Source organism: Silene latifolia, chromosome 8, assembly GCF_048544455.1.
Source record: "Silene latifolia isolate original U9 population chromosome 8, ASM4854445v1, whole genome shotgun sequence".
Classification (NCBI taxonomy): Eukaryota; Viridiplantae; Streptophyta; class Magnoliopsida; order Caryophyllales; family Caryophyllaceae; genus Silene; species Silene latifolia.
This window is the reverse complement of record NC_133533.1, coordinates 12192324-12218706: the sequence shown is the minus strand read 5'-3', so window position 1 is coordinate 12218706 and position 26383 is coordinate 12192324. Positions and strand designations below refer to the sequence as shown.

At 37.4% G+C, this 26383-nt stretch overlaps 3 protein-coding genes across 3 annotated transcripts; 1 reads left to right on the top strand and 2 right to left on the bottom strand.

Annotated features, from left to right (window-relative positions):
- Positions 1-1736: 1736 nt before the first annotated feature.
- On the bottom strand, positions 1737-4360 carry LOC141596414 (F-box/FBD/LRR-repeat protein At3g26920-like). The gene is made up of 4 exons (XM_074416561.1): positions 4235-4360; positions 2885-3848; positions 2545-2697; positions 1737-2242 (listed from the first exon to the last, which is right to left on the bottom strand). The coding sequence occupies exons 2-4, from the start codon at positions 3830-3832 to the stop codon at positions 1970-1972; spliced, it is 1374 nt and encodes a 457-aa protein (XP_074272662.1). The 5' UTR covers positions 3833-3848; positions 4235-4360; the 3' UTR covers positions 1737-1969.
- A 3861-nt stretch (positions 4361-8221) lies between these two features.
- Positions 8222-8980, top strand: LOC141594693 (uncharacterized). The gene has a single exon (XM_074414693.1). It carries the CDS (start codon positions 8222-8224, stop codon positions 8978-8980), a length of 759 nt encoding a protein of 252 aa, XP_074270794.1.
- A 7219-nt stretch (positions 8981-16199) lies between these two features.
- Positions 16200-19162, bottom strand: LOC141594125 (F-box/LRR-repeat protein At3g26922-like). Its single transcript, XM_074414317.1, has 4 exons — positions 19032-19162; positions 17299-18253; positions 16972-17130; positions 16200-16642 (listed from the first exon to the last, which is right to left on the bottom strand). Exons 2-4 carry the CDS (start codon positions 18235-18237, stop codon positions 16370-16372), a joined length of 1371 nt encoding a protein of 456 aa, XP_074270418.1. The 5' UTR covers positions 18238-18253; positions 19032-19162; the 3' UTR covers positions 16200-16369.
- Positions 19163-26383: the final 7221 nt, after the last annotated feature.

The window sequence follows — 26383 nt, the reverse complement described above, 5'->3', positions numbered from 1 at the left end:
TTTCGAGACTTTGTCAAGTTTAATAGTGCTTTGTTGGGTAAGCAGGCATGGAGACTACTTACTGATGAGGATAGTTTGATGACGCGGTTGATAAAAGGTAAATATTTTCCTTCTTCTTTTCTGGAGGCTGGTCTGGGAACCAATCCGAGTTATTCTTGGAGAAGCATTTGGGAAGCACGGTCTGTGCTGTTGATGGGGTTACGGCGTAGGGTGGGAGATGGCCTTTCAACGGTGGTGTGGCGGGATCCGTGGGTTGGGGGATCTAGTTCGGGGATGGTTATTTCGCCTAGGGGGGAGGCTGATCCGGGTCTACGTGTGGCGGACCTTATGGAGGAAGGGGGAAGGGGGTGGAATAAGGAGTTGGTTGAATCTTTGTTTCTCCCGTTCGAGAGTGAGAGGATATTCAGAATGCGTATTGGTGACCAGCTGGTTCGGGATGAGTGGTTTTGGAGTGGGGAAAGAGATGGAGTATATACTGTTCGGTCGGCTTATAGACTTTTGGTTAAGCAAGATGGGGATGTGGTGGGACCTTCGAGTTTTCTTTCTGATAGCTGGTTGTGGAATAAAATTTGGAAAGTACCTGTTTTACCGAGGATTAAAGTGTTCATGTGGCAGCTGTGTAATGAGGCCATTGCTACTAGAGGAAATATTTCAGCGAGGATGGGTTCGTTTGGAGGCGAGTGTGTTCGGTGTGGGGATTGTTTGGAATCTTGTCTACATGTGGTTCGCGGGTGTGGGTGGGTTGGTGGCGTTTGGGAGGGATTGGAGGTGGAGGTGCCGTCTTGTTTAGGATTTGTTCGGGCAAGGGATTGGGTGGAGGTAGCTTTGAAGGATCTGGAGATACGGGAACGGGTGGTTTTCATGACTGGGTGTTGGGCTATTTGGGAGAGGAGGAACAAAGCAATTTTTGAAGATGGAGATTGGAGGGCGGAATTAGTGGTAAAACGGGTTGGGGATTTGGTGGATGAGATGGAGGGGAAGGGGAGTTTGGTGGCGGCGGTGGGGGTCCGTGGAGAGGCGGCTGGTGGTGGCGGGTGGATCAGGCCGGATGACGGGGTGGTGAAGGTGAATGTGGATGCAGCCGTTGTGGAGGGTGTGGGGATAGGGTTGGGTGCTGTATGTCGGAACGATAGGGGGGAGGTTGAGTGGTGTAGTGTGGAACAGGGCACGGTGGCGATGGAACCAGAAGAAGCAGAAGCAGCTGCTATCTTGTATGGACTCAAGGAGGCTCGAAGGAGGAATAATCGGAAGGTTATTTTGGAAGGTGACTGCTCGAATGTTATCCATGATCTACAGCTGAAACGGAAGGGACGCAGTAGTATTTTTTTGATTTATTTTGACATTTATGCTTTATGTAATTCTTTTGACTTTGTTTCGTTTAAGTGGTCGCGTAGAAGTTTTAATAAGGTCGCTCATGAGCTAGCTCATCTGAGGCCATGGACTTTAGGTTCTCGTAGATGGTTGGCGTCTTTTCCGTTAGACATCTCTGATGTAGTTCGTGCTGATTCTGATATTATATCTACTTAAACCCGTATGGGTTTATTTCAAAAAAAAAAAGGAAAGACATTGTTTTAGGTAATATTTCTAATAGTATAAATCTGCCTTAACTTGAAAACATTTCACAACCCCCTTTCAAAAGTAAAACACAATGAGCCTAAACCCGCTGAACCAGTCACAATTCCACGCAGACTCGGTTCAATCGTGGTCATTACACCCTAAATGCGACCAATATCATATCATATAAAAATAATATTCCAGTAAATTTCAGATCCATTAAAAGACAATCACGATGCATTATCAGAACTGAAATATAATACGAGTACCATAACGAGATGTTTCCATAAGATTCCTTAAAAAAGAAAGCTTGTCTAAAATAAAAGATACACTTCTGAAGTTCCGAGATCATAATCAAGACTTACTCTGTATCATCCGGGATAAATTATCATCTCTTTAGGCATAAACTAAATGTTCAAGCAAAGATTACTCTGGCACTTGACGAGGCCTTCGGGAGGCTCGAGACTTGCTTAACAAATTCAAGCTCATCGGCTTCCTTTAATTGATGTTTCATGGGAATGATTACAAATTTGTCCAAGACAGCTGCACTTTTAAGCAAAGATTCTATTAGTAGAAGCTGACTCTTCCAAGTTTTCCCATAGCCATGCAGGGTGATGGTCTTCAGTTGTGGCGGCACATAAGGAGGAGAAAGTTCTACTTGTTGCAAATCAGTACTAGCTTTGAAATCCTGATATTATACAAGCCGTCAATTTGAGTAAGGAAATGAATCATCTATACGAACTCAGCACATTTCTTACATGAAACGATCTTTTAGATAAAACTATCATTTGAAATGTGCGAGTGACCATTCTAACTTCTATTGTGAAGTAGTCACACAAAAAGTTACGCCCTCTATACCAATCATTTGTTTACCTTTGATTAAGACACGCATTACAAAGATTAAAAGAACGTAACCAAATGATTTGAAAGGAGTAGTACAACGTACAAGACAAGCTTATACTAAGAGGTACAGAGTATTAAATCAATTACCTCTGTGGTGTATATAATGAGTTCTTCAAAGTGTTTTAAACTTCTCATCAAGTGATAAATGCCTAAGAGGTAGCTTTCACGGAAGTCATCCAATTCCAGAACTATACGCTTCCATCTATTTAGCTGCAAATTTTGTATTACCCGGAGGAATATCTGAAACGGAAGGAAATGTCCAAGAGTAATCACAAAAATTCCCAGTCAACGCCATATAGCAATAAGTCTTTCAAGTGTTTTAGACCGGTAAAAAGCACCATAATTCGAGAATTCCTGAATTCTGTATGTGCGTACTGATGTTCAGTAATATAGAAAAAAAAAAAAAAAAAAAAGCTGCAAAACATACCTTAGAAAAATAAAGTGACAGTCGAAAAACTTCAACACCTTCAATCTTCTCCAACAACTTTGTAGTAAATGGAATTGCTTTATCGGCAGACATAGAAGGTAAATTGCATACGATGTAGATATCACGAACAGATGAAACGTCAACGATGTGCACTCCGCGAGTATCAATGATGTCCACTCCGTTCATATAAATATTCAAATACAAACTTCTAAGATTGGGGGTATTAAGTGCCAGAGAATGCTCCCCATGAAACTCAACATCAAAAACAAGAGATAATTTATCAATGTTTGGAGAACTAAAACTTAGATCTGTCATACCAAAAGGATACCCAATAACAAGTTCTTGCAAGGAAGGACATCCAGATATAAAGCTTTGGAATATTTCATCATCCAGATAAACGTAGGTAAGTGATAACTTCTTTAGGGATCCCAACTTGACTTGAACTTCTCTGTCAATTTTGCAATAAGCGAGATCAAGTGTAACAAGAAATTGACTTGTGAGTTTAGGCAAGAACGATGTGCAAAAACGTTTATTAAGGGTTGATAGATTAGATAATGTGATCTCCTTGGCTTGTTTTTCCAATGCAAACCTAAACCATATTTTTATTTCATTAGCAGCCTCATCTATTTCATCTTCATTTTCATTATCAAAATCGACATACAAAACAAAACTATCAATGGAGGGTTTTTGGTGAAGCATCAATACATTGCGGACAAAACGACGGATCCATGCCTTTCCTTCGCGAACGTAATAAGTGTCAAACTCAAGATTATGAATCAAGGTCCAAAGGTTTCCAAATCGACGAAGTAAAACAGTACTAACAGCATCTAGAGTTTCCATAAATGAAAGAATGTTGACAAGTACTTCATCTGGCATTTCACTCAACCTATCTCGTCCAACATCACCTTCTGAAGAACATACACACTCTTGTGGCCTTAAATTCGTCATTCTCAACTGTGAATACCTAATGATTAGATACAGTTCAATAACAATGCTATAAAGAGGAACTGGGCACACATATGGCACAAATAGTTTAAAACGGATTAAAACCGGTAGACAACTAGCTAAACGATTAGGCAAACTATTTTCAATCATTTGAAGACAATAGATAAATAGCAGTAGACAACACCAAACTATTATCTTAAGATTAAAACGGATTAAAACCGGTGATAGCAGGCTAGCAGCCGACTTGAACAAATTAATTCTTATGAATTATTATTTTGTATCTCATTTATCATATTTAACCCGTTTTAAACTTTAAACACACGGAATATATACTCGTATTAAACAAAATAGCTAAAAAAATAAGATTGAGTATATGGAAAAGAGAAAGAAGAGAGTGTGAATTACCGTGCAAGTGTTGCTGAACCCAGAAAAGTGTGGGGAAATTTGGAGGATGATTTTGAAAGAGAAAGTAAGGATTTGGTAAAGTAGGGGAGAGAAATGAAAACTGAAATTTGGAGACAGTAATAATTGACGCTTCACAAATTCTTGTTTCAGATCGACACTTTTGGTCTTATTTGTCAGACGGATAAAATGTTGCCATTTTTTAAGAAAATGTAACCAATTAATTCACAAAATGTTATGACTAGAGGTGTCATTTTTTATCCTGAAAATGATGTGAACAATAATGGTAACATGTTATCAAAAAATAACAACATTTTATTGTAAAATGATGACATATTACCCGTCTTATTTTAGACCAAAAGCAATGGTCTTAAGAAAAACGGACTGTTGACGCTTTGGTGTTCGAGCTATTGACTTACAATAACGCCTTGGTGTCCCATTTATTTGACTCATCCTAAGCTTATCGGTATTAAAATTAAAACGGATCAGATATATGTTACTTACATAGATAAAGACCTAAATAGCACCAAAACAGACACAAACACGTGACACGACATTCCATGAAATTTAGGACACGTGACCTGTTATTTAAATTTAATAATAAATACTCCCTCCGATACAGACAGATGTAAACACTTCACTAAAACGGATGAACCAGACCAATGTAAACATACCATATTTGGCATGGAAAATGACAAACCTACCCTTACATCCACTACCTATTTACAACTTTACCATCCACTCACCAACTACTTATTTAATCCACCTAAACCCATGTGACCCCAATCAATATTTCCTACTTAACCCATCATATTTCCACATTTTCTTAAATAACCACTTTTTACTTACGTTTACATCTGTCTGGATCGGAGGGAGTATAATGTATATGTTTTATAGTTATAATTAACGTACGGTTTTATTTTTTTTAAATAAATTTAAATTATTAAAGGTACACAAATTCTCATTATAGACGGACACTATCCGTCTATACGTATAGACGGATACCATTTCTCCTCATAAAATACCCATTTGTCATAAACTGGGAAGCACATGGGGGGTGCCCCACCTTGTCCCTTGTACCCATTTTATTAGAGGTCTTTACCCGTCTGTTCGCCTCACCCGTCTATAACAAGACCTATTGTTAAAGGTAAATTTGACTTTGACTATAATTATTCTCATTTGTCACTCAAACCCGTTTTTTAATCAATCCAGTCTTTCGACATCTCATTCCCCGTTTATAGATATTCAACACATTTAGGCTTGTCCGAGGAGTGTCGGTGTCCGATACGGTATCAGAGACAGAACGGCTAGTTCGGAGGAGTGTCCGTGCTACCTAGATAAAGACAAGTCTTTTGCTAATATATAGGCATTTTATTTTTATCTTATCTATAAAATCGATAACTATTCAACTCGTCTTAAATGAGAATTTGTGATTGATTTTATGTGTGAATGAAAGGCCCGCTATTTTTTCGAATGAATAAAAGGCGGGTAAGCAACGTAGAGTTACTAAAAATATTTTCGACACTATTATTAATCTTCTCACACTCAATTATCAAAATGGAAAGCGAATTCTTTATCGCAAGCAGGTAGACGGTCAATGCTAATTTAGCCTCTAAGGAACTTTTCAAATGCAAAGCTTCCTTCTTCCCTCGTCAATCCATAATAGACCGGAAAAGATTAATAAAGATTTTCTCTGGAACAAGAATCCTTCATAACGATCCCCTAATTTGATTGGTTGGCAAAAAGTTTATTTACCGAAATCGTTTGGTGGACTGAGAATAAAATTTTCTGAAGCCGCTAACAAGGCTCTTCAAATGAAACTTTTATGGAAAATTATTGTGGATAAGGAAAATATATGGGTTAAAGTGATAACTAAAAAATACTTGAGAAATTGTTCACTCTTTTATTATAAGCAAATTCACTGTCTTCTTGGCAATGGCGTAAGCTTATAAGTCTTCAAAATCTCTTTAGAAAAGGACGGGGATGACGGGTAGGTAATGATAGCAACATTAAGTTTTGGTCTAATAATTGGGTTTTTGCACAACCACTCACCAAGAGTTTGGTTAATGATGATAGTAACCGTGATCTTAATCTTTTGTTAAAGATTTCATAACCTCTACAAACAATGGGATGTTTGTAAATTATCCAATTTAGTGAATAATGATATTGTGAACCTGATTACTAACATCCCACTGCGACATAATGATATTCCAGATCCCTCATTTGGGGACTGTCCGTGAATGGAAATTTCTCTATCAAAACGGCAACTTGGTTAGTACAAGGTTTGTTTGATCAAGTTCTTGAGAAATGTGAATTTCAATGGATTTGGAAATTGAATATTTTTCCAAAGTTGAAATTCCAGATACCCTCGTTATCAGAATTGATATATAACTAGTGTAGATCCCGTGCAAATGTACGGTATATATAGAGCTTTTAATTTTTTACTATAATACTTATAGATTTTAGATTTATATCTTATGAGTTTTAAAAAACAAAAATTAATCTTAAAATTAATCAAGAGAATTGAGTAATTTTATGAAGTGTGTTTTTTTATGAAAATATTTTAACTACCACATATTATTTTAATAAAAAATTTTTTCGTCACGAAGTTAATAACAGGGGTAACAATTTATGTATAGATTATAATTTTATACCAATTTTGTTTTATTTTTATTAAAAGATTATATTTTTAAGTTTAATGATGAAAAGATTATTTTTAAATGAAAAATCTCCTATATACTAAAAGAATAGGAAACGCTTTAAATTTTCCCGCCTAAAACACATTTCCTATTTTGATAAAATCTCTTATTTACATTCCTATTTTGATATAATCCCTTATTTTAATTTTTTTTCTAAGATTTGTGTGATAAAAAATTCGTTATTTATATGCTAAATCGTAACTAAAAGATATACTAATAGAGGTGGGATCCGGTGAGAACGATTATTCGGTGAGAACGAACTATCCAGCCCATTATTAACAAATTAAACTACCAGCCCACTAATAAAATAACGATACTACCAACCTTCTAACAACACACTACCCTAAACACCCAAACCCAAATCCCGATTATCCTACCACCACCAGATTCCAGCGACCACCACACTCACCGTCGTCGACAAGATGCTGGCAGAGAGACGATCACCGTCATCACCTCTACTTCCCATCCCAGGTCGCCTTTATTCTACTTCCCAAATCTCCTGTTGGCGGAGCTCAGACGACGTCAAACTGGTGCACCTCCGTTGTACCCTCTAATTTTGTCTATCTTTGTTAAAATACATTAAAATAGAGCCTAGATACATCTAAAATTGAAGTAGATACATCACAAATTATAACCATCTTAACTCCAATGTTGGTACATCAATTTATCATCATTCCAATGCACCAATCTATTATCATTCTAATGCATCCCATTCACCGGAATTATAATCTCTAACGTTGGTACAACGGTACAGCTTGAAGAGAACGCCCATTCAAGTTCCGAAGACGATTCATCGCACTCAGATTCACTGGAAATACACGAGTTAAATTCCGACGATTTCTGCTCGATTGTCAAAGTATTGCGCCTTCTACAACGAAAGGACGCTGTTTTTGTTGAACTCCCACTTTCTCTCGCCTGAATTCGAGTACGACCAACATCAACCACGCAATTTTCACTTCGCGAAATCAATGTATCTGGTTTCTTAGTTGATGTATCTGAAAGTAATTTTAATGTACCTAGAAAGTAATTTTGTGTATCTATGTTTAGATATGTTAGGAATATATCGGTTATACCGATATCTTTGGATATTATATATGTCGTAATTATAGGAGATATTATAGCAATATTGATTGTATTCACACCATACATTGTAACTATATAAGCCAGTGGGCATTTATCAATAAGACTCAACCTCTTCCCTTCATACGCTTATCATGGTATCAGGGATTTCTTCTCAAAAAACCTAAAAATCACAAAACCTAAAACCACGAAAATTCTCAAGTCAGCTGCCATGGGCGACAAGCTCGATTCCACTGTCGAATTTCCAAAAATCGACCCTTCGAGCCCGTATTATCTCGGATCCCAAGATGGTCCTGGCGCAAAAATATCTCATATCATGCTTCGTCGTGACAACTACCATGACTGGCAACACTCCATGACGATGTCTTTAAAAGCTCGACGCAAATTTGGATTTATAGATGGTTCGATCAAAAAGCCAACAAGCAAATTTGACCTCGACAATTGGGAGGCCGTTCACTGTACTCTCGTGCAATGGCTACGCAACACAATCGATCCCTCCATTCTCGACAATGTCTCCTATGTGACGGATGCATCAGTGTTATGGGCGGAATTGAAAGAGCAGTTCGATGTCGTTGACGGCACCAAAATTCACGGTTTGAAAACTCAACTCAATAACTGTAAACAAACCAAAGGTATGGATGTAACCACTTACTATGGCAAATTAAAAACCCTATGGGATTCTATTATTATGCACGAACCACCGTTTGCTTGTAAGTGTGGAAAATGTGAATGTGACATAGGCTCCGCTGCCCTTAAACGTCTTGATAATGAACGATTGCACCAATTTTTTATGGGTCTTGATTACTCCTTATATGGTAGTGTCAGGTCCCAACAGTTTCAGTTGGATCCTCTCCCTAGTCTAAGCCGAGCCTACAGTGTAGTCGTTCAACAGGAACGTTTGAAAACCGAGTCCAATCCGGATGTGTCTGAAGTTGCTGCCTTCACTGTCCCTAATTCCTCTATCGATTAGAGGGTATTACGCGATCAGGAGAAGGGTGCATAATGCCAACTATTCTGTTCCTTCTGTGAAACCAGAGGCCATGAAGTTTCTGGTTGTTTTTTCAAATCCAAATGGTTCCCCGATTGGTGGGGTGAAAGACCACGAACAGTGGCTGAGTATCGTCGTTGGCGCAAGGAAGTGGCTCGTGGGAAGGACTCGGGTGCTGCCTCGGATTCAGGTTCCACCCGTGACAAGGAGCATGTGACACAAGTAAATGCCATCATCTCAGGCACAAGTGCTCATTCCCTACTCGCTAACGACCGTCTCAGTTGTATGTGTTCTTGGATACTTGATACAGGAGCCTCTAATCATGTTACAGGTACTCTGCAATATTTGGAGAATAGTTACACGATTCCAGGCCGACCCGTTTGTCTCCCCAACGGACAATAAGTTGTGTCCATGACAATGGGTTCTATATATATAAATCCGTCTCTCACTCTTCATAAAGTGTTATTTGTTCCCAGCTTGAAGTGCAATTTGATTTCTATATCTCAACTTACGACAAACACTAATTATTGTTTTGAATTCTCCCAAAATTCATGTCTTATACAGGACCGTTCCTTGAGGACGACGATTGGAGTCGGTGAGCTACGAGATGGACTTTATTGGATTTGTGCGAGGGAGCGACCTTTGGCGGTTCATAGTATAACTGATCAAGGTACTTTTGATCTTAGGCATAAGCGTCTGGGGCATCCATCAGATAAAGTTGTCAAGACCATTCCCTCTTTGAGTAATTTAATTTGCAATAAGAACTCTGTTTGTGACGCGTGTCACTTTGCGAAACAACACCGTAATACTTTTGATTTGAATAATAAACGTGCTTCCGATATTTTCGAATTAATACATTGTGATTTGTGGGGTTCTTATCGCGTTGCATCTTCATGCGGGGCACGATATTTTTTGACAATTGTGGATGACTACTCCCGTGCTACGTGGGTTTATTTATTGCTTGATAAAGTTGAAGTTACGGACATGTTCATGAGCTTTATTAATATGGTTAATACTCAATTTTCTAAAAGCATTAAAACAGTGCGTAGCGATAATGGAACGGAATTCAATTGTATGGCTGGGTATTTTTTCTCTAAAGGTATTCACTTTGAGACTTCTTGTGTTGGCACGTCTCAACAAAACGGGCGTGTTGAACAAAAACATAGGCATATATTAAATGTAGCCCGAGCCCTTCGATTTCAAGGCAATCTACCTCTATCATTTTTGGGTGAATGTATCCTTTCTGCTGGTTATTTGATTAATCGCACCCCTACACCATTGCTTAATAATAAGACCCCTTATGAATACTTGTACGGAAAACCACCGAATTATACAAATTTATGGGTTTTTGGGTGTCTTTGTTTTGCGCATAATCAAAATACTAAAGGCGATAAATTTGCAAAAAGAGGTCGAAAGTGTGTTTTTGTTGGGTATCCTCACAATAAGAAGGGGTGGAAATTATTTGATCTTGAAACGAAATCACATTTTGTATCTCGAGATGTTGTCTTTCACGAAACCGTGTATCCGTTCAATGTCACGGATGACACTCCTGCCTCTAATCCTCTTGAACTTGACATTTATGACTCGGATACGGAAGCCCCTGGAATAGCCCAACCTGACATGACCAGTCCAGGCCCTGCCACCGATTGTAACACCCCGCGCTTTCCTAATATTTTTAAATAAACTTTTAAGTAATTTCTATTAAATAAATATTATTTAAAGCTTATTTTCATAAAATATCGTCATAGTCGTATAATGATAATGATAGCGTAGATTTTAATAATATTATTCTCCGTCTTGAGTTATAGTAGGCTTGAGACGAAAATTCTAGTGAAAACCGACTCATTTTGAGTTATTGGGCTTATCTTGACTCATGGGTCTTTTCCTTCTTTTTTCTCTTCACTAACCCCCAACTAAACCCTCACAACTTCATCTTCCTCACTCCTAATTTCTGAAATTTCCCAACAAACACACCACCATTGTTGAACCATCTCCACTCAACCCTAAAATCATCATATCTCCCTCAATTCTTCACCAATCTCGTTCATTTTCGCGCCATTCTCTTTCTTTTCTCATTTCCCTTCTTTCTAAGTAAGAAAGTTGTCATCTTTTCCTCCATTTCGAAATTCTCATCTTACAAGGACGTTGATTCTTGAGTTAATATCTTTATTTTTGTGTTTAGGGGAGAATTTGGACGACCCGGAGGAGGATAGCTACATCATTGACGAGTCTTTAGAAGATTAAAGTGCAAAGAAGGTAACGGTGATGAGTTACTCGACTTTTATGTTAAAATTGTGTGAATTATGTAGTATTAGACTCATATGAATGTTAAATTTGATGTCTTTCATGCCTTGTGGTAATTTGGTGTTGAGTAGATTACTTGTATGATGATTCTCATATGTTTAAGGAGTAAATTCATGTCTTGTTATAATATGGTGAAATATGAGATTTTTGTTAGTGTAATTCCCTCATAATGACATGTTTAAGCTTCACTTTTATGATTTATAATCCACCCCATATGTTAATGACATCTCAAATATGGTAATTTTTCATGTATTCATCATATTAGAGAGGTATAAGAGGATTGAAATTAAGATAGTTGGATTTGGAAGAATTTGGATGTTGTTTGATGGAGTTTGCGTGTACAGTATGTCCCTGCCGGTGGGTCGGCAGCCGGCATACCAACCGGCAGCGAGACCTTGCATCCCTGAGTTGAAAAAAAATAAGAATTAAGCCTTTGTATGTCTCTGCCGGTGGGCCGGCAGCCGGTCCACCAACCGGCAGAGAGCCTCTTGTGTTTTGCCAAGTTCACATGTTAGAGTGTATATCCCTGCCGGTGGGCCGGCAGCCAGCCTACCAACCGGTAGCGAGAACATGCAACTTTGGTGTCTTTTATATTAGGGTGTGTTCCCTGCCAGTGGGCCGGCAGCCGGTCAACCGGCAGAGAATACACAATGTGCATTATTGAACTTACCCGACTATAGTAGGTGCTCCCTGCCGGTGGGCCGGCAGCCGGTCAACCGGCAGAGAACACATTTCAGAATTTTACCTTGTTTCATCATTAGCATATATCCTCTGCCGGTGAGCCGGCAGCCGGTGACCACACCGGCAGAGAGCACCTGATAACTACTTTACTCTTATACTTATACATACTACACATGAATTGTTTATGTTATGTTTGTGCAATCTTTTCCACTCATATTTGTGACCCAAGTGTGACGTTTTACATTGTGTGACGACTTGACTTTCCTTATTTCCTCTTTCGGACCTTTGGTTACGGTATGTGTGCCATGTTTCCGGATTTGGATATCCTTTCGCCTCTTCGGACCTTTGGTTACGGTATGTGTGCCATGTTTCCGATTTGGGGTTACTCGACCTTTGGTTACGGTCTGTGTGCCATGTATCGAGTTTTGGATGCGGATAGGTCACCGCATGTCAAATCGGGTGACGTCCATCCCGAGAGTCTGGATCCAGGTTTAGACTAGGACCGTATTATTATCGTCGTCCTACCTGGAGGTTGGAGTCTAGGTTGTTTGTCTTGTCCGTCTATACTTTGTATATGTCTTACACCTTGAGTCGAGTTAATATGCGACCGGATGACCAAATTATTCTTCTCTCATTTATGCATAACTACTCTTATTGCATTTTGTCTACTAATCATGATTCTCTTGTTACCGTAAGTATTTATTCTTATGCTTGTTTGTTAATTAAATTCCTAATTACTTGTATTTTGACATATTGTGGCTGGGAGAACCCTGAATTACTCCCCACTGACTGTGGCTTTCATATTTATTATGAATGACAGGTTGGTAATGAAGCTTAAGTGGGGAAGACCGTGTGAACTAGCGAGTTCTTACCTCGGACCTTATTTAGTTATCACATAATAGACTCACCTACTTTTCGAATTTATGTTAATTCGTGGGATATCTTTTCCCCAATAAATAGACTTGTGTTGTAAACTTAATTTAACTAAACCTAACTTATTTATCGTGTTGGTGACGCCTCTCGTTGGACTTCGATGAGAAGCCCCAAAAAGTTTTTAAAACCCCGTGTTTTCCGCTGCATTTTACCTTATTGTCATTGCTTTATCGAGGGGTGTCACACCGAAGACATACCCACCCCGGACACAAGTACCGAGGCTGATACTGCCGCTGCTACTGACTCGAGTTCTGCCCCTACCTCTGACACGGGTTCTGATACAGCTACACACTCCGCCAGTACCGACCTCACTGCCGCAGGTTCTGCCCCCACCACGGATGAAGCAATGGGCCGTGGTCAACGGCTGAAATTCCCTAATTCGAGACTTTGTGGTTATGTTCTCGAGACTGCACAAAGTCCATCCCCATCACTAAGCGAACCGAGCTCATCAACGTCGCCCTCAGGTACGTCCTATGCACTCACTAATTATGTTAATTGCAATAATTTTTCGGAAAAACATCGTTGTTTTCTAGCAGCTGTCACAGCCGGCGTTGAACCTCCAACTTTCAAAGAGGCAATCCGAAATAAAGAACGGTGTGAAGCTATGAAATCTGAAATTGACGCTTTGGAAAGGAACGGAAGATGGGAACTCACAACACTTCCACCCGATAAGAAAGCTCTTGGGTGTAGGTGGATATATAAAATCAAATATCAGTCCAATGGTGAAATTGAGCGTTTCAAAGCACGCCTTGTAGTATTTGGGAATCATCAAGTGGAAGGCTTGGACTTTGGTGAAACTTTCGCCCCGGTTGTCAAAATGGTTACGGTACGAACTTTTCTTGCCGTCGCCGCAATTAATAAATGGGAGCTTCACCAGATGGATGTCCATAACGCTTTTCTACACGGTGACTTGGATGATGAAGTGCACATGAAAATTCCTCCAGGTTTCAGTCGTGGGAAAGATGTGCAAGTATGTCGTCTTAAAAAGTCCTTATATGGATTACGTCAAGCACCACGTTGTTGGTTCGCCAAACTCACTTCGGCTCTAAAAGAATACGGTTTCAAGCAGTCCTATTCGGACTATTCCCTATTTGTTTACTCACAAGGACAGGTGCGTCTTTACATTCTCATTTATGTTGACGATCTTGTCATTGCGAGAAATGACTCTTCCGCTGTCGCTCAATTAAAGTCGTATTTAGGGAATTGTTTTCATATGAAGGACTCGGGTCCTCTTAAATATTTCCTTGGTCTCGAAATCGCACGGAGTACCGAGGGTATCTTTGTTAGCCAACGGAAATACACGTTGGACATCATCTCCGAGGCTGGCCTTCTCGGCTGCAAGCCGTCTGCCACTCCCATAGAACAGCACCATACTCTCGGTTCAGCTACAGGGCCGGTTCTTAAGGACGTGGAGTCTTATCGTCGTTTGGTCGGGAAACTTGTGTACTTATCCGTCACTCGGCCGGATGTGTCTTATGTTGTCCACATTCTTTCTCGCTTCCTTCAACAGCCACGACAGGAGCATATGGCTGCCGCATTGAGGGTGGTCCGTTATCTTAAAGGTAACCCATGACAAGGAATTTTGTTGAGTGCTAATAGTAACGATGTTATTACGGGTTGGTGTGACTCGGACTGGGGTGGCTGCCCCTCGTCACGCAAATCTGTCTCCGGGTGGTTCATATTTTTGGGTCACTCGCCTATATCGTGGAAGACGAAGAAGCAAACCACAGTATCTCTTTCCTCGGCCGAAGCCGAATATCGGTCCATGGCTAACATATTGTGTGAATTAAAATGGTTAAAGAGTCTCCTGCTTGATTTGGGTGTCTCTTTACCGTCTCCTATGCACATTTTTAGTGATAGCAAATCCGCTATTGTTCTCGCTCACAATCCCGTGTTTCACGAGCGCACCAAACATATCGAAATAGATTGCCATTTCATTCGCGATGCTATTCTTGAAGGCCTTGTCACCACGGCTCATGTCTCCACCAACGAGCAGTTGGCCGACATATTTACCAAAGCATTGGGTGCGCCTCAATTTTAGTCTCTTCTCCGCAAGTTGGGCATTCTTGATCTCCATGCTCCAGCTTGAGGGGGGGGGGGGGGGGGGAGGGTGTTAGGAATATATCGGTTATACCGATATCTTTGGATATTATATATGCCGTAATTATGGGAGATATTATAGCAATATTGATTGTATTCACATCATACATTGTAACTATATAAGCCAGTGGACATTTATCAATAAGACTCAACCTCTTCCCTTCATACGCTTATCAAGATACATCAAAAATTAGAGTAGTTACATTGAAATAGACGATCAATTGTGAAGGAGAAAAGCTCAGAGACGACAGACGCTCGAGTGAAGAACCATCACCTACCAATTTTCGATCTCCAAATCTGTACTTCACTTCCTCTTGCCTGAATCAGTGTACGGCAAACAACAACAGCAACTCAACTCACGACGTCAACTGAGTCGTTGCTCGGAGACGAAACGAGAATTTTCCGGCGTTGATTGAGGTCTGATGATCATCAGTGAAAGAAAGGGGCGAAATAAGGGGAAAAGTGAAGATAAATAGACAAGGACACGAGTGCTCATCGGCGTCTGGTAGTGGTGTTCGTCGGCGTCGTCTTGTGGCGGTGGTGGTTGGTCGTGGTGGTTCTGGCTCATGGTGGTGGTGGATGAGGATGAGTTGTACTGTATAAGATTTGGACTTGGGAGTAATTGGGAGAAATGAATTTGAGGCTGGGAGGAGAATGAAATTTAGTTGTGAGCAATAAAGACGGGTCACATGTGAAATGTTGATTATTAAGGTCGTTCTCACCGTTCTCACCGAGTGTTCGTTCTCACCGGATCCTAAATCTATACTAATAAAAAAATTATATACATTTTCGTTAATTTTGTTTAAATATATATATACATTTTATGACATTACTCAATTTTTTTGATTAGTTTTATAGTTCATTTTTTTTTTTAAAAAAATAAAAACTTTATAAATGACACGCATTCGGTGCGCGAGATCTAAACTAGTTATTTTAATAAATGAAATCTAATTTTATACCATATATAAGCTAGAACACTTTGGAGGGAAAACTTTAGATAAGTTTTATCCTCTTAGTATATATGAGGATTTGTAGAATCTAACACGCATAAAAACCCAAAATATATATGGTAGTCCAAAATATTTTAATGAATATATTTTTTCTCTACAAGTGTCCAATATTTATATAGAATAACCAAAGTGTTAGGCCCAATTTATAGGTGTAATGATTTGAGCGGGAAAATCTTAAGTTTCACCTATTCATTTAGTAAATAGAGGATTCGAGTACCACAACGAAATGCTTGTCTAAAATAAAAGATACACTTCTAATATAGTCAGACAGTATCATCATACATCAAACTTACCCTGTATCATCCAGAAGAAGTTATCTTCTTTTTAGGCATAAACTAAATGTTCAAGCAAAGATTACCCTGGCACTTGAAGAGGCCTTCGGGAGGCTCGAGACTTGCTTAACAAATTCAAACTTATCGGCTTCCTTTAATTGATGTTTCATGGGGGCGATTACAAATTTGTCCAAGACAGCTGCACTTTTAAGCAAAGATTCTATTATTAGAAGCTGACTGTTCCAAGTTTCCCCATAGCCATGCAAGGTGATGGTCTTCAATTGCGGCGGCACATAAGGAGGAGAAAGTTCTACTTGTTGCAAATCAGTACTAGCTTTGAAATCCTGATATTATACAAGCCAATAAAGACTAGCCGTCAATTTCAGTAGGGAAATGAATCATCTATACGAACTCAGCACATTTCTTACATGAAACGATCTTTTAGATAAAACTATCATTTGAAATGTGCGAGTGACCCATTCTAATTTCTATTGTAAAGTGGTCACACAAAAAGTTACGCCCTCTATACCAGTCATTTGTTTACCTTTGATTAAAACACGCATCACAAAGACTAAAAGAACGTAACCAAATGATTGGAAAGGAGGGAGCATTAATGTACTACTCCGTACAAGACAAGCTTATACTAAGAGGTACGAAGTATTAAATCACTTACCTCTGTGGTGTATATAATGAGTTCTTCAAAGTGTTTTAAACTTCTCATCAAATGATAAATGCCTAAGAGGTAGCTTTCACAGAAGTCATCCAACTCCAGAACTATACGCTTCCATCTATTTCGTAAAAGCTGTAAATTTTGTATTACCCGGAGGAATATCTGAAACGGAAGGAAATGCCCAAGAGTAATCACAAAAAATCTCAGTCAACGCCATATAGCAATAAGTCTTCCAAGTGTTTTAGACTTGTAGAAAGTGCCATAATTCAAAAAGTCCGGAATTCTGTATGTGCGTACCGATGATCAGTAATATAGGGAAAATGAACATACCTTAGAAAAATCAAGTGACAGTCGAAAAACTTGAGCACCTTCAAACTTCTCCAACAATTTTGTAGTGAAAGGAAATACTTCATCGTCAGAGACAAAAGATACATGATATATGATGTAGATATCACGAACAGATGAAACGTCAATGATGTGCACTCCGCGAGTACCAATGATGTCCACTCCGATCATATAAATTTCCAAATGCAAAATTTTAAGATTAGGGATATTAAGTGCCAGAGAATGCTCCCAATGCTCCTCATCATTAAATTCAAGAGATAATTTATCAATGTTTGGAGAACTAAAACTTAGATCTGTCATACCAAAAGGATCCATAATAAAAAGTTCTTGCAAGGAAGGACATCCGGATATAAATCTTTGGAATATTTCATCATCCAGATAAACGTAGGTAAGTGATAACTTCTTTAGGGATCCCAACTTGACTTGAATTTCTGTCTCAATTAAGCAATACTTGATATCGAGTGTAACAAGAAATTGACTTGTGAGTTTAGGCACGAACGTTGTGCAAAAAGTTGAATGGCTTGATATATCAGATAATGTAATCTCCTTGGCTTGTCTATCCAATGCAAACCTAAACCATATTTTTATATCATTAGCAGCCTCATCTCTTTCGTCTTCATCGTCAAACTCTACACACAATTCAAATCTATCAATGGAGGGTTTTTGGTGAAGCATCAACACATTGCGGACAAAACGACGGACCCATGCCTTTTTCTCCCTACTGTAAGTAGTGTCAAACTCAAGATTATGAATCAAGGTCCAAAGGTTTCCAAATCGACGAAGTAAAACAGTTCTAACAGCATCTAGAGTTTCCATAAATGAAAGAATGTTGACAAGTACTTCATCTGGCATTTCACTCAACCTATCTCGTCCAACATCACCTTCTGAAGAACGTACACGCTTTTGTGGCCTTGAACTCATCATTCTCAGCCGTGATTACCTAATAATAGCAATTTCAAGTTATGCACTTTATTCAGTTATCATACGATAACAATTACATGCGTAATGATTAAATACATTCAATAACAATGCTATAAAGGCACACTGAGCACACATATGCAAATAGTTCAAACATTCTCAAGGATTCTAATTCCCTTCCCGGAGTCTCTTGAGTGACCGTCACATATCAATATATGCACTTGAAACTAACTAAAAAGAAGAGAGAAACGGTAAGAATACGGTAATAACTACCCATCATGTGAAAGGTCTCACAATAACATTATTAAGAGATTAACCGTCTCACATGAGAATTAGTACCCATGAAAACCGCAACCAAAACCTAAGAGTGGTTAGTGGCGCACATGCTTCCTCGTAACGTGTGCTAAGATTCCACTTCGTGAGTTATTGAGGTTGCTAGAATTCGAACAATCCTAACCAAAACCTTAAGGTACTATTATAATTATTCCTATTAGAGAGGAGGGGAGGACAGGGAACATATAGTATCATTTCCTTCCAACTCAATTTCGATATTCAAACAAACAAAATCGTTCTCAGTCTCTCTTCAAATCCCTCCCAACAATAAGCATATTGAAAACTAAATTGAGTTAAAAGACTACTTTCCCACCAGTAATTGGGCGATAATTTATTGGTCAACCGTCTTACAAGAGACCAACTAGCTAAACGATTAGGCAAAACTATTTTCAATCATTTGAAGACAATAGTTGAATTAATTTCAATGCATTATTAATTGAAGAGAGAAAGAAGAGAGTGTGTATTACCGTCAAGTCTTGCTAAACCCAGAAAAGCGTGGGGAAATTTTGAGGATGATTTAATTTAGAAAGGGAAAGTAAGGATTTGGTAAAGTAGGGTAGAGAAGTGAAACAATCCGTCTCATCAATATCTCTCTAGAGGGTAGACGGAGAGTGAGACAGTGGCGTATCCATTTGTACTATCTTATCTTTATTAATTCAGAAGACAATACTCAATTCAGGACGTGCCATCTCATTAATTCAGTTTTTTTTTTTTTGAAATTCATGTTATGGTGGGACCCGTTAGTGTGCAAAGAAGTATATTTCTTCAGAATTTCGCCAATACAAATATCCTACAAATTCCGTCGTAGAACAAATATTATGAAATAATTTTATACATTCCGAATAAATGAAATTAATGGCATATAAGCGGTATGAATTACAAATCGGAATAAATGAAAATAATACTATGAAATAATTTTATACATTCCGAATAATTTGATAAAACTATATTTATACATATGCAATAAATTTACTGACAACGAGTCCAAAGCGATAATAGCCCAAGCTTTACACTTTGATTTTATTTGTATACGGATTATTAATTTTATTTTAACAATTTGAAATTTTATGATAAATACGGCATCTTTGAATTTGTTAGTTAAAAATAAGAAATATTTAATTATCAAAACAAAATCCAAAGTATTATTTATCGATCCATGTACTTCATTGTATATGGGCTTACTAGCACACACTAATTTCACCAATAAATCATGCTTTGACATTCTGATGTTACACACTTACACTAAGCTGTGTTAAAGTAGATTATTAAATTATATTTCTTTATTCGGGGTGTAAAGTTTTTTATGTATGCAAATTTTATTTACAATAGTATATTACGTTATTTCCTCTTAAACCGTTGCATTTGAACACGTATTTGAAACAAGTGTAAACATTAATTATGTAGATCGATGTTTTAGACCAACTAGATAATTACAATAGAAATGCAAAAAAAATTTTTATCAAAAATCATTGACACCGGCCCAAATACATACTCGTGCAATTTTGCACGGGTTTAAAACTAGTTTATTTTTATTTTGTAAGAGGTATATTATCTGTTTATAATTTTAGACGAATAATGTCCGTTCTAAAGTGAGAATTTGTGGAAGTGAAAAGTGAAAATTGGAAACACTAAAAATTGACACTTCGGTGTTCGAGCTATTGATTTACAATAACGCTTTGGTGTTCGAGCTATTTGACCCCTCTTAAGATTAAAATGGGTCAGATATATGTCACTTGCAATAAGGACAAGCCTTTTGATAATATCTGGGCGTTTTATTTTTATCTTATCTATGAAAGTGGTAGCTATTTAATCCGTCTTAAATGAGAATTTGTGATTGATTTAACGGAAAATTCCCGTTGTAACCCTAAACTATGTCATCTCGTATGTGTAACTAACTTTTTAAGTTTGTGCAGATGATAATCTTGAGGTTTGATTTTCAAGTACGTCATGCTCATTTTATCTTTTTTTGAATAATTGAGCATAAATTGTAGACTAGAAATCAGAATTGACCATTTTTTTAAAAAAAAATTGATTGCCTCTTCGAGATCTATAATTTGATAAAACAAATCAATTAGAAATGTAAGATCGAATTTATGGTCGATTTTAGGTTTTCTTAAGAAAAAAACCCTAAAAAATGTAACGCAACAATTTTTTTTCTCAAATCGTAGATTATGACAAGAAAATGTGTATAGAACAAAAATTGGCCAATTCCGAAGCATGGGTTATACTGAATTAAATTTTGTTAGAGCGCCAAAAAGGACACGTTGTGTATAAAAATCAAACAGGACATGTACACGAACTTAAAATATTGAGCACTATATGCAAAGTGACAAAGTTTCATAACATCTTTCACGAAAAAAAAATTCAAGAAAAAAAAAGTAACATCTAAACATCGAAAAATACGGTTAAGTCACTTAAGTGTCATCTTAAAAACCGCAATAAAGTTAATGGAGTGAAAATAAACGGGTGGAGGGAGTACAAGAACTTGAATATGTATGACCTCACAAAAGGGCATTTAGAAAATCACGAGTAAGGCCCTATTCTTTTCAACTTAAAGCCGCTCTCTTTAAGTTAAGTTCAGTAAAATTAAGTTAAGTTCAGAAAAATTCAGCTCTATAAGTTAAGTTAAATTCAGCAAAATTAAGTTCAGAAAAGTTCAGTAAAATTACAAGTTTCATAATATTGACGAATTTTTAAAAAAAGATACGATTTTTGCTCAAATCGATTGTATAAACAATCCGAGATTAATTATTATTCTATATTTTTTTCAAAAAAAAAGAAGGTACTTATTTAAAAAAAAAAAAAAAAAAAAAAACAATCCCCTAACCCACCCCGAATTAAGTTTGAATGTTCTAGCCTCTTGTTCTTTTGATAGAATCTTCACATTTATCCATGTTGGGTGGAAGGGAAGTGCACAAATAGTCAAATACTATCCTACAACCAGTTGTATAATAGTATTATATAATAGTATTATATAACTGCCTCAAATTTGTTGAACTTTTACAGAAAGTTGTTGAGCTATTTTACAAGTTATTGAGCTATTTTTCGAAATTATTGAGATTAATAATTATTCTGTTAAGCTCAATAGCTTTGTATCATAGCTCGATAACTTTGATAATAGAGCTCGACAGCTTTGTAACAACGCTCAATTACATTGACTAAGTTGTATATACAACCAGTTGTATAATACATTAACTAGAGGGAAGTGCCCATGACGTTACGGTATGGTGGGATGCTTTAACTAATTCCAAATATGCTTATAAAGAATAATGGAGGGAATATTAGTTATAATTAAAACCGTATGAATTTTATTTTAAAACATTGAAGTTAAATAAACATAAGAAAACAAGAGTTGAGAAAGTTAATTTATTTTTATTTTTAAGTAAAGATATTAAATGTCATATATACGAGTATTATTTTTCTTCAATTATAATAATAAAAATTTCAAACAGGCCTTCGCGCGGAATACTACCTAGTGTTATCATATAAATCACATATACGGATGTTTCTGTTCTCAAATCAAAAAAATTAATTTTTTTAAGGTTTTGTTTGACAACAAGCCCTATTTATGATAATTAGATCTCCCCATGTTAATTAATCTTTCTACGTGGAAACAATTCTATTATTTATAATAGGATGAACCCCACTTTATGATATTTTTTCGATGTGGGACAATTCTGCTATTTATATATAGTATGTTCACCACACCTCCATTATTTTACAATGTGTGACATATAACATATTAAGAAATACATCATCTTTTTCGCACCTAGTTCGACATCCAACTTGATTTAATGACGATTTGTTCTTTGGAGTCAAGCCTTTCACTCCCCTTTTATTGTTGTATGAAGTCGGTTTGTAAAGTCTTTATTTAAGTGCCTATTTAAACAAAAAAAGGTTGAAGACGGATAATTTCGTCTTAAATAAATTTGTGATAATAAAATTCAAATAAATTTGGTAGGAAGACTATAGGCTCTTATGGATCTTTTAGGAGACTAAATTAGAAAAATGTTTTTCTAGCATTTGATTATAACAGAGTAAGTACCTTTTAAAATTTATGCGTCGGTTACATATTAGTGACGTCCGTTTTACATGTACTCCGTAGTAAAATTAAGTGTAAAAACCGCCTTATAAAAGACAAATGCTTGGTCTATGGCATGCTAGGTTGCACGGACACTCCTCCTAATCGCTGTTCCCGTATCGGACACGACACTCGTCGGACACACGTCAAAACGTGTCGAACACCTGTAAAGCCGTGTTTAACTTTCATCTTTTATTTGGGCACGTGTCCGACGCGTGTCCATGGTATTTTGAGCCGTGTCCATGGTATTTGGACACACCTTCAAACGGAAAGTTGAATTTATGGTAAATGGCGTGAATTGTTATATGGTTGAATTTGGTGGGCAAATGATGTTCTTTAGACAAGTAATGACTATGAGATGTCGAAATAGATTGATTATAAGTTGTTTTTTGGTTTTAGAAATGAAAATAAGTTATATTTAACATCAAATTTTACCTTCATTTATTTAAATTTAATATCAAATACTTTTTCAAAAATAAAATCACACATATATAACTACAAAATATATATTTTATTAAATTTAAATAACGTGTCCCGTGTCCTAAATTTCATGGGATGCCGTGTCACGTGTCCGTGTAGTGTCAGTATCCGTGTCCGTGTCCGTTTTGGTGCTACCTAAATGGCATGCATCAAGTCTGAGTGAAGGAACAAGCCTATGTCCTATTTCACTTGTGCAAATTTTATGAATCTTGAAAAAATGAAATTGATGGGGCATATTCTGCACCGCTGACCAAGTCAACATATTGAGCAAAGTCAAAGATATCCACAGCAAGTCAACGACTTAGACAGCCTAGCCGATGCGGACCCATCGGCACTGTCACTGGTCTCGGCATGGCAACTTGCCGGTAGGGGGCACATACCCGCGTACTCACATCCAAGACCCCTCGGCGGTGAGTCAACAGGGCCCGCCGGCCTGCCATAGAAACCTCGGCCGAGGGGTAGATCAGTCTTTCCACCTGCTAGCCACTTGGCCACTTGGCCACTACGTGACAAAAGGTGAAAGCCTATAAATACTCCTCAACCTTCATTGAGGAAAGGATCCCAACATATACACAACTAAACCTAAATACACTATTCATCTGGTAATATCTTCCTTATCTCTCTACATTATACATTCAGCCAAGTAACAACTTATCCTTTAAGTTTACTGACTTGAGCGTCGGAGTGAGTACGCTTGGCACAAAGCCAAGCCCTCAGTTCGTTCATTGTTGCAGGAGAGACCGAGAGGAACGATTAAGGCCAAAGGAGAATCCAACTCAAGACATCATTCAACAAGCCACGGGTGGTAACTATACTTGCTCTGAAATTACACCCGGAACAGAAATAATAGTTTCACGGTACTTAAGTAACTTAACCGTAACAAACTTGTAACAGAATTCTATTAAAAGTCCTTAGTTAGTTACGAGTCCTTAGTTTATCGTCATTTGTATATAAAGAATAATCCTCCTGCGAGTAACTAATTAATTAATTCAATCAATGAAAATCACAATTTATTTAGCTTATTTTTCTCTCTAATTTTCTCCAATTCTTGAAGCTTCTCCGTTTTCATTAATGGCGTTCTATGGATTCTTTCATGGTATCACCAATACAACACCAAAACAAATGTAGACTGCCACACTCGGCAGACTCGTTGATTGTTGCAATATAATAAAGTCCCATTTTCCAAATAAAGTCCTGTCCCAATTTGGTGGATAACAACAATCCATACCGATTAAACAACGGTTGGTCTTACTTAGGACCGTCCTAACCTAAAACATTTCACAACCCCTTTCAAATGTCAAACACGACCCTAAACCCGTTGAACCTGTCAAGATTCCATGTAGACTCAGTTCAATTGTGGTGATTACACAGTAAATGCAACCAATATTGTATCATAGCAAAATAATATTCCAGTAAATTTCAGAGTTAATAAAACACAATCACAATGCATTATCAGAACTGAAATATAATACGAGATGTTTCTATAAGACTCCTTAAAAAAGAATGCTTGTCTCAAATAAAAGATACACTTCTGAAGTTCTGAGTATAATAGTCCACAGAGTATCATACATCACATCAGACCTGTATCATCCGGGATAAATTATCATCTCTTTAGGCATAAACTAAATGTTCAAGCAAAGATTACTCTGGCACTTGACGAGGCCTTCGGGAGGCTCGAGACTTGCTTAACGAATTCAATCTCATCGGCTTCCTTTAATTGATGTTTCACGGAGACGATTACAAATGTGTCCAAGACAGCTGCGCTTTTAAGCAAATATTCTATTAGTAGAAGCTGACTCTTCCAAGTTTCCCCATAGCCATGCAGGGTGATGGTCTTCAGTTGTGGCGGCACATAAGGAGGAGAAAGTTCTACTTGTTGCAAATTAGTACTAGCCTTGAAATACTGAGATTATACAAGCAAATAAAGACTAGCAGTTTGTTAGAACACATTAGATTGATGATGCCAAGTCCCCTTGTTATTTGATTGTTTGCTCTTAGTTGAAATAATTAGTGAATGAAGCAATCAAATGGACTTTCAACAATGATTCAAGATGATCAAGTCATTCAAGGAAGTCAAGACAATGATACTTTCCAAAGCCTTAGTCGATATATGTAAGAGTAAGTGTAACATTCTCATCTAAGTCAAGTAATGGCAAAACCATGCAACGGTACGCTGTACCGTGGTTTCTGGTACTATCATACGGAGGAGTTTTCGTCCAAATGTTTTTTAGTGTCAAAACTTTGCAAACTTTAAACCTTAAACATTTGAATTTTCAGAAACTTGAAAACAATCTGAAATTTTGGAGTCACAAGCCCACTTGACTAAGCCTCTAGATTTGTGCAAACACCTTTTACCAAAATGGCAAAGAAGACTTGTCAAACTTCTAAAGTAAGAAAGGCTTTTTGCCATTTCGGTAAATTGTCACATGTTGAGTGTAGAAGCTTAAGTTTTCTGATTTCTTAAGCCCCAAGCCTACAAGTCTAACACTTACCATCACTCAAAGCTATCATTTTTATATTGAATTTAATTTTTCAAAGTGTACTTACCTAAGACTAAATCCACTATAAATAGAGTGTCTTAGTCACATTTATTTCTTAAGACTTCCAAAGCATTTATTGTAAAAACCTTGCAAATCATTTGTGCATTGAAAGCTTTGTTCTTCAAGTATTTGCAAAACGTTTTTCTGATTTTAAGTCTTCAAAATTGTTTTCGAAAAAAGCTGTAAAACCTCCAAGTATCAGTTCGCTGTACTGTGACATGATGAGTTTGTTCCATGATTCTCGTGTTAGATCTTCATTGTAATCTCCATGTTCATTTAAGTGAACTCTTGAGATTTAAGATCTCGTAACACCTTGAGATAGAACCCATAAACTCTTGAAGCGGAGTAGCTTTAAGTTTGAGTGCAACCGGAGTAGGTTGGCGAGTTATTTTCATTGTAAGGGGTTTAGTAAGTTTGAGTAAATTTCTAAACAAGTAATAAAATAACGGTTGGACGTAGGCCTCGGAGTAGAGGCTGAACCAATTTTTAAAAATGTCGTTTGTTTGTTCATTTACTTTTACGTTCTTCCACTTTGCTATTTCTCGCATGTACCTAATCAAGTTCTGTGTCACAGTCACCTATACCGTGACATAGAACTGCTGTACCTTCTTGTGAACTTACATTCAATTAAGTCTCTCAAGTTTTGTACTTCTTTATTCTTAGCTTAAAGTGATTAATTAACTAAGTTGAGAGTAAAATTTTTAAAAAAGGTACACCT

What these genes read in the sequence shown, in the direction of transcription:
- LOC141594125 (XM_074414317.1), bottom strand. Translation starts at nt 18,237, where the DNA reads ATGATGAGTTCAAGGCCACAAAAGCGTGTACGTTCTTCAGAAGGTGAT. An exon ending in TGTCACTTGATTTTTCTAAG is followed by an intron (nt 17,131 to 17,298) that starts GTATGTTCATTT and finishes CTTCCGTTTCAG; the next exon opens with ATATTCCTCCGGGTAATACA. An exon ending in TCATTATATACACCACAGAG is followed by an intron (nt 16,643 to 16,971) that starts GTAAGTGATTTA and finishes GTATAATATCAG; the next exon opens with GATTTCAAAGCTAGTACTGA.
- LOC141594693 (XM_074414693.1), top strand. Translation starts at nt 8,222, where the DNA reads ATGGGCGACAAGCTCGATTCCACTGTCGAATTTCCAAAAATCGACCCT.
- LOC141596414 (XM_074416561.1), bottom strand. Translation starts at nt 3,832, where the DNA reads ATGACGAATTTAAGGCCACAAGAGTGTGTATGTTCTTCAGAAGGTGAT. An exon ending in TGTCACTTTATTTTTCTAAG is followed by an intron (nt 2,698 to 2,884) that starts GTATGTTTTGCA and finishes CTTCCGTTTCAG; the next exon opens with ATATTCCTCCGGGTAATACA. An exon ending in TCATTATATACACCACAGAG is followed by an intron (nt 2,243 to 2,544) that starts GTAATTGATTTA and finishes GTATAATATCAG; the next exon opens with GATTTCAAAGCTAGTACTGA.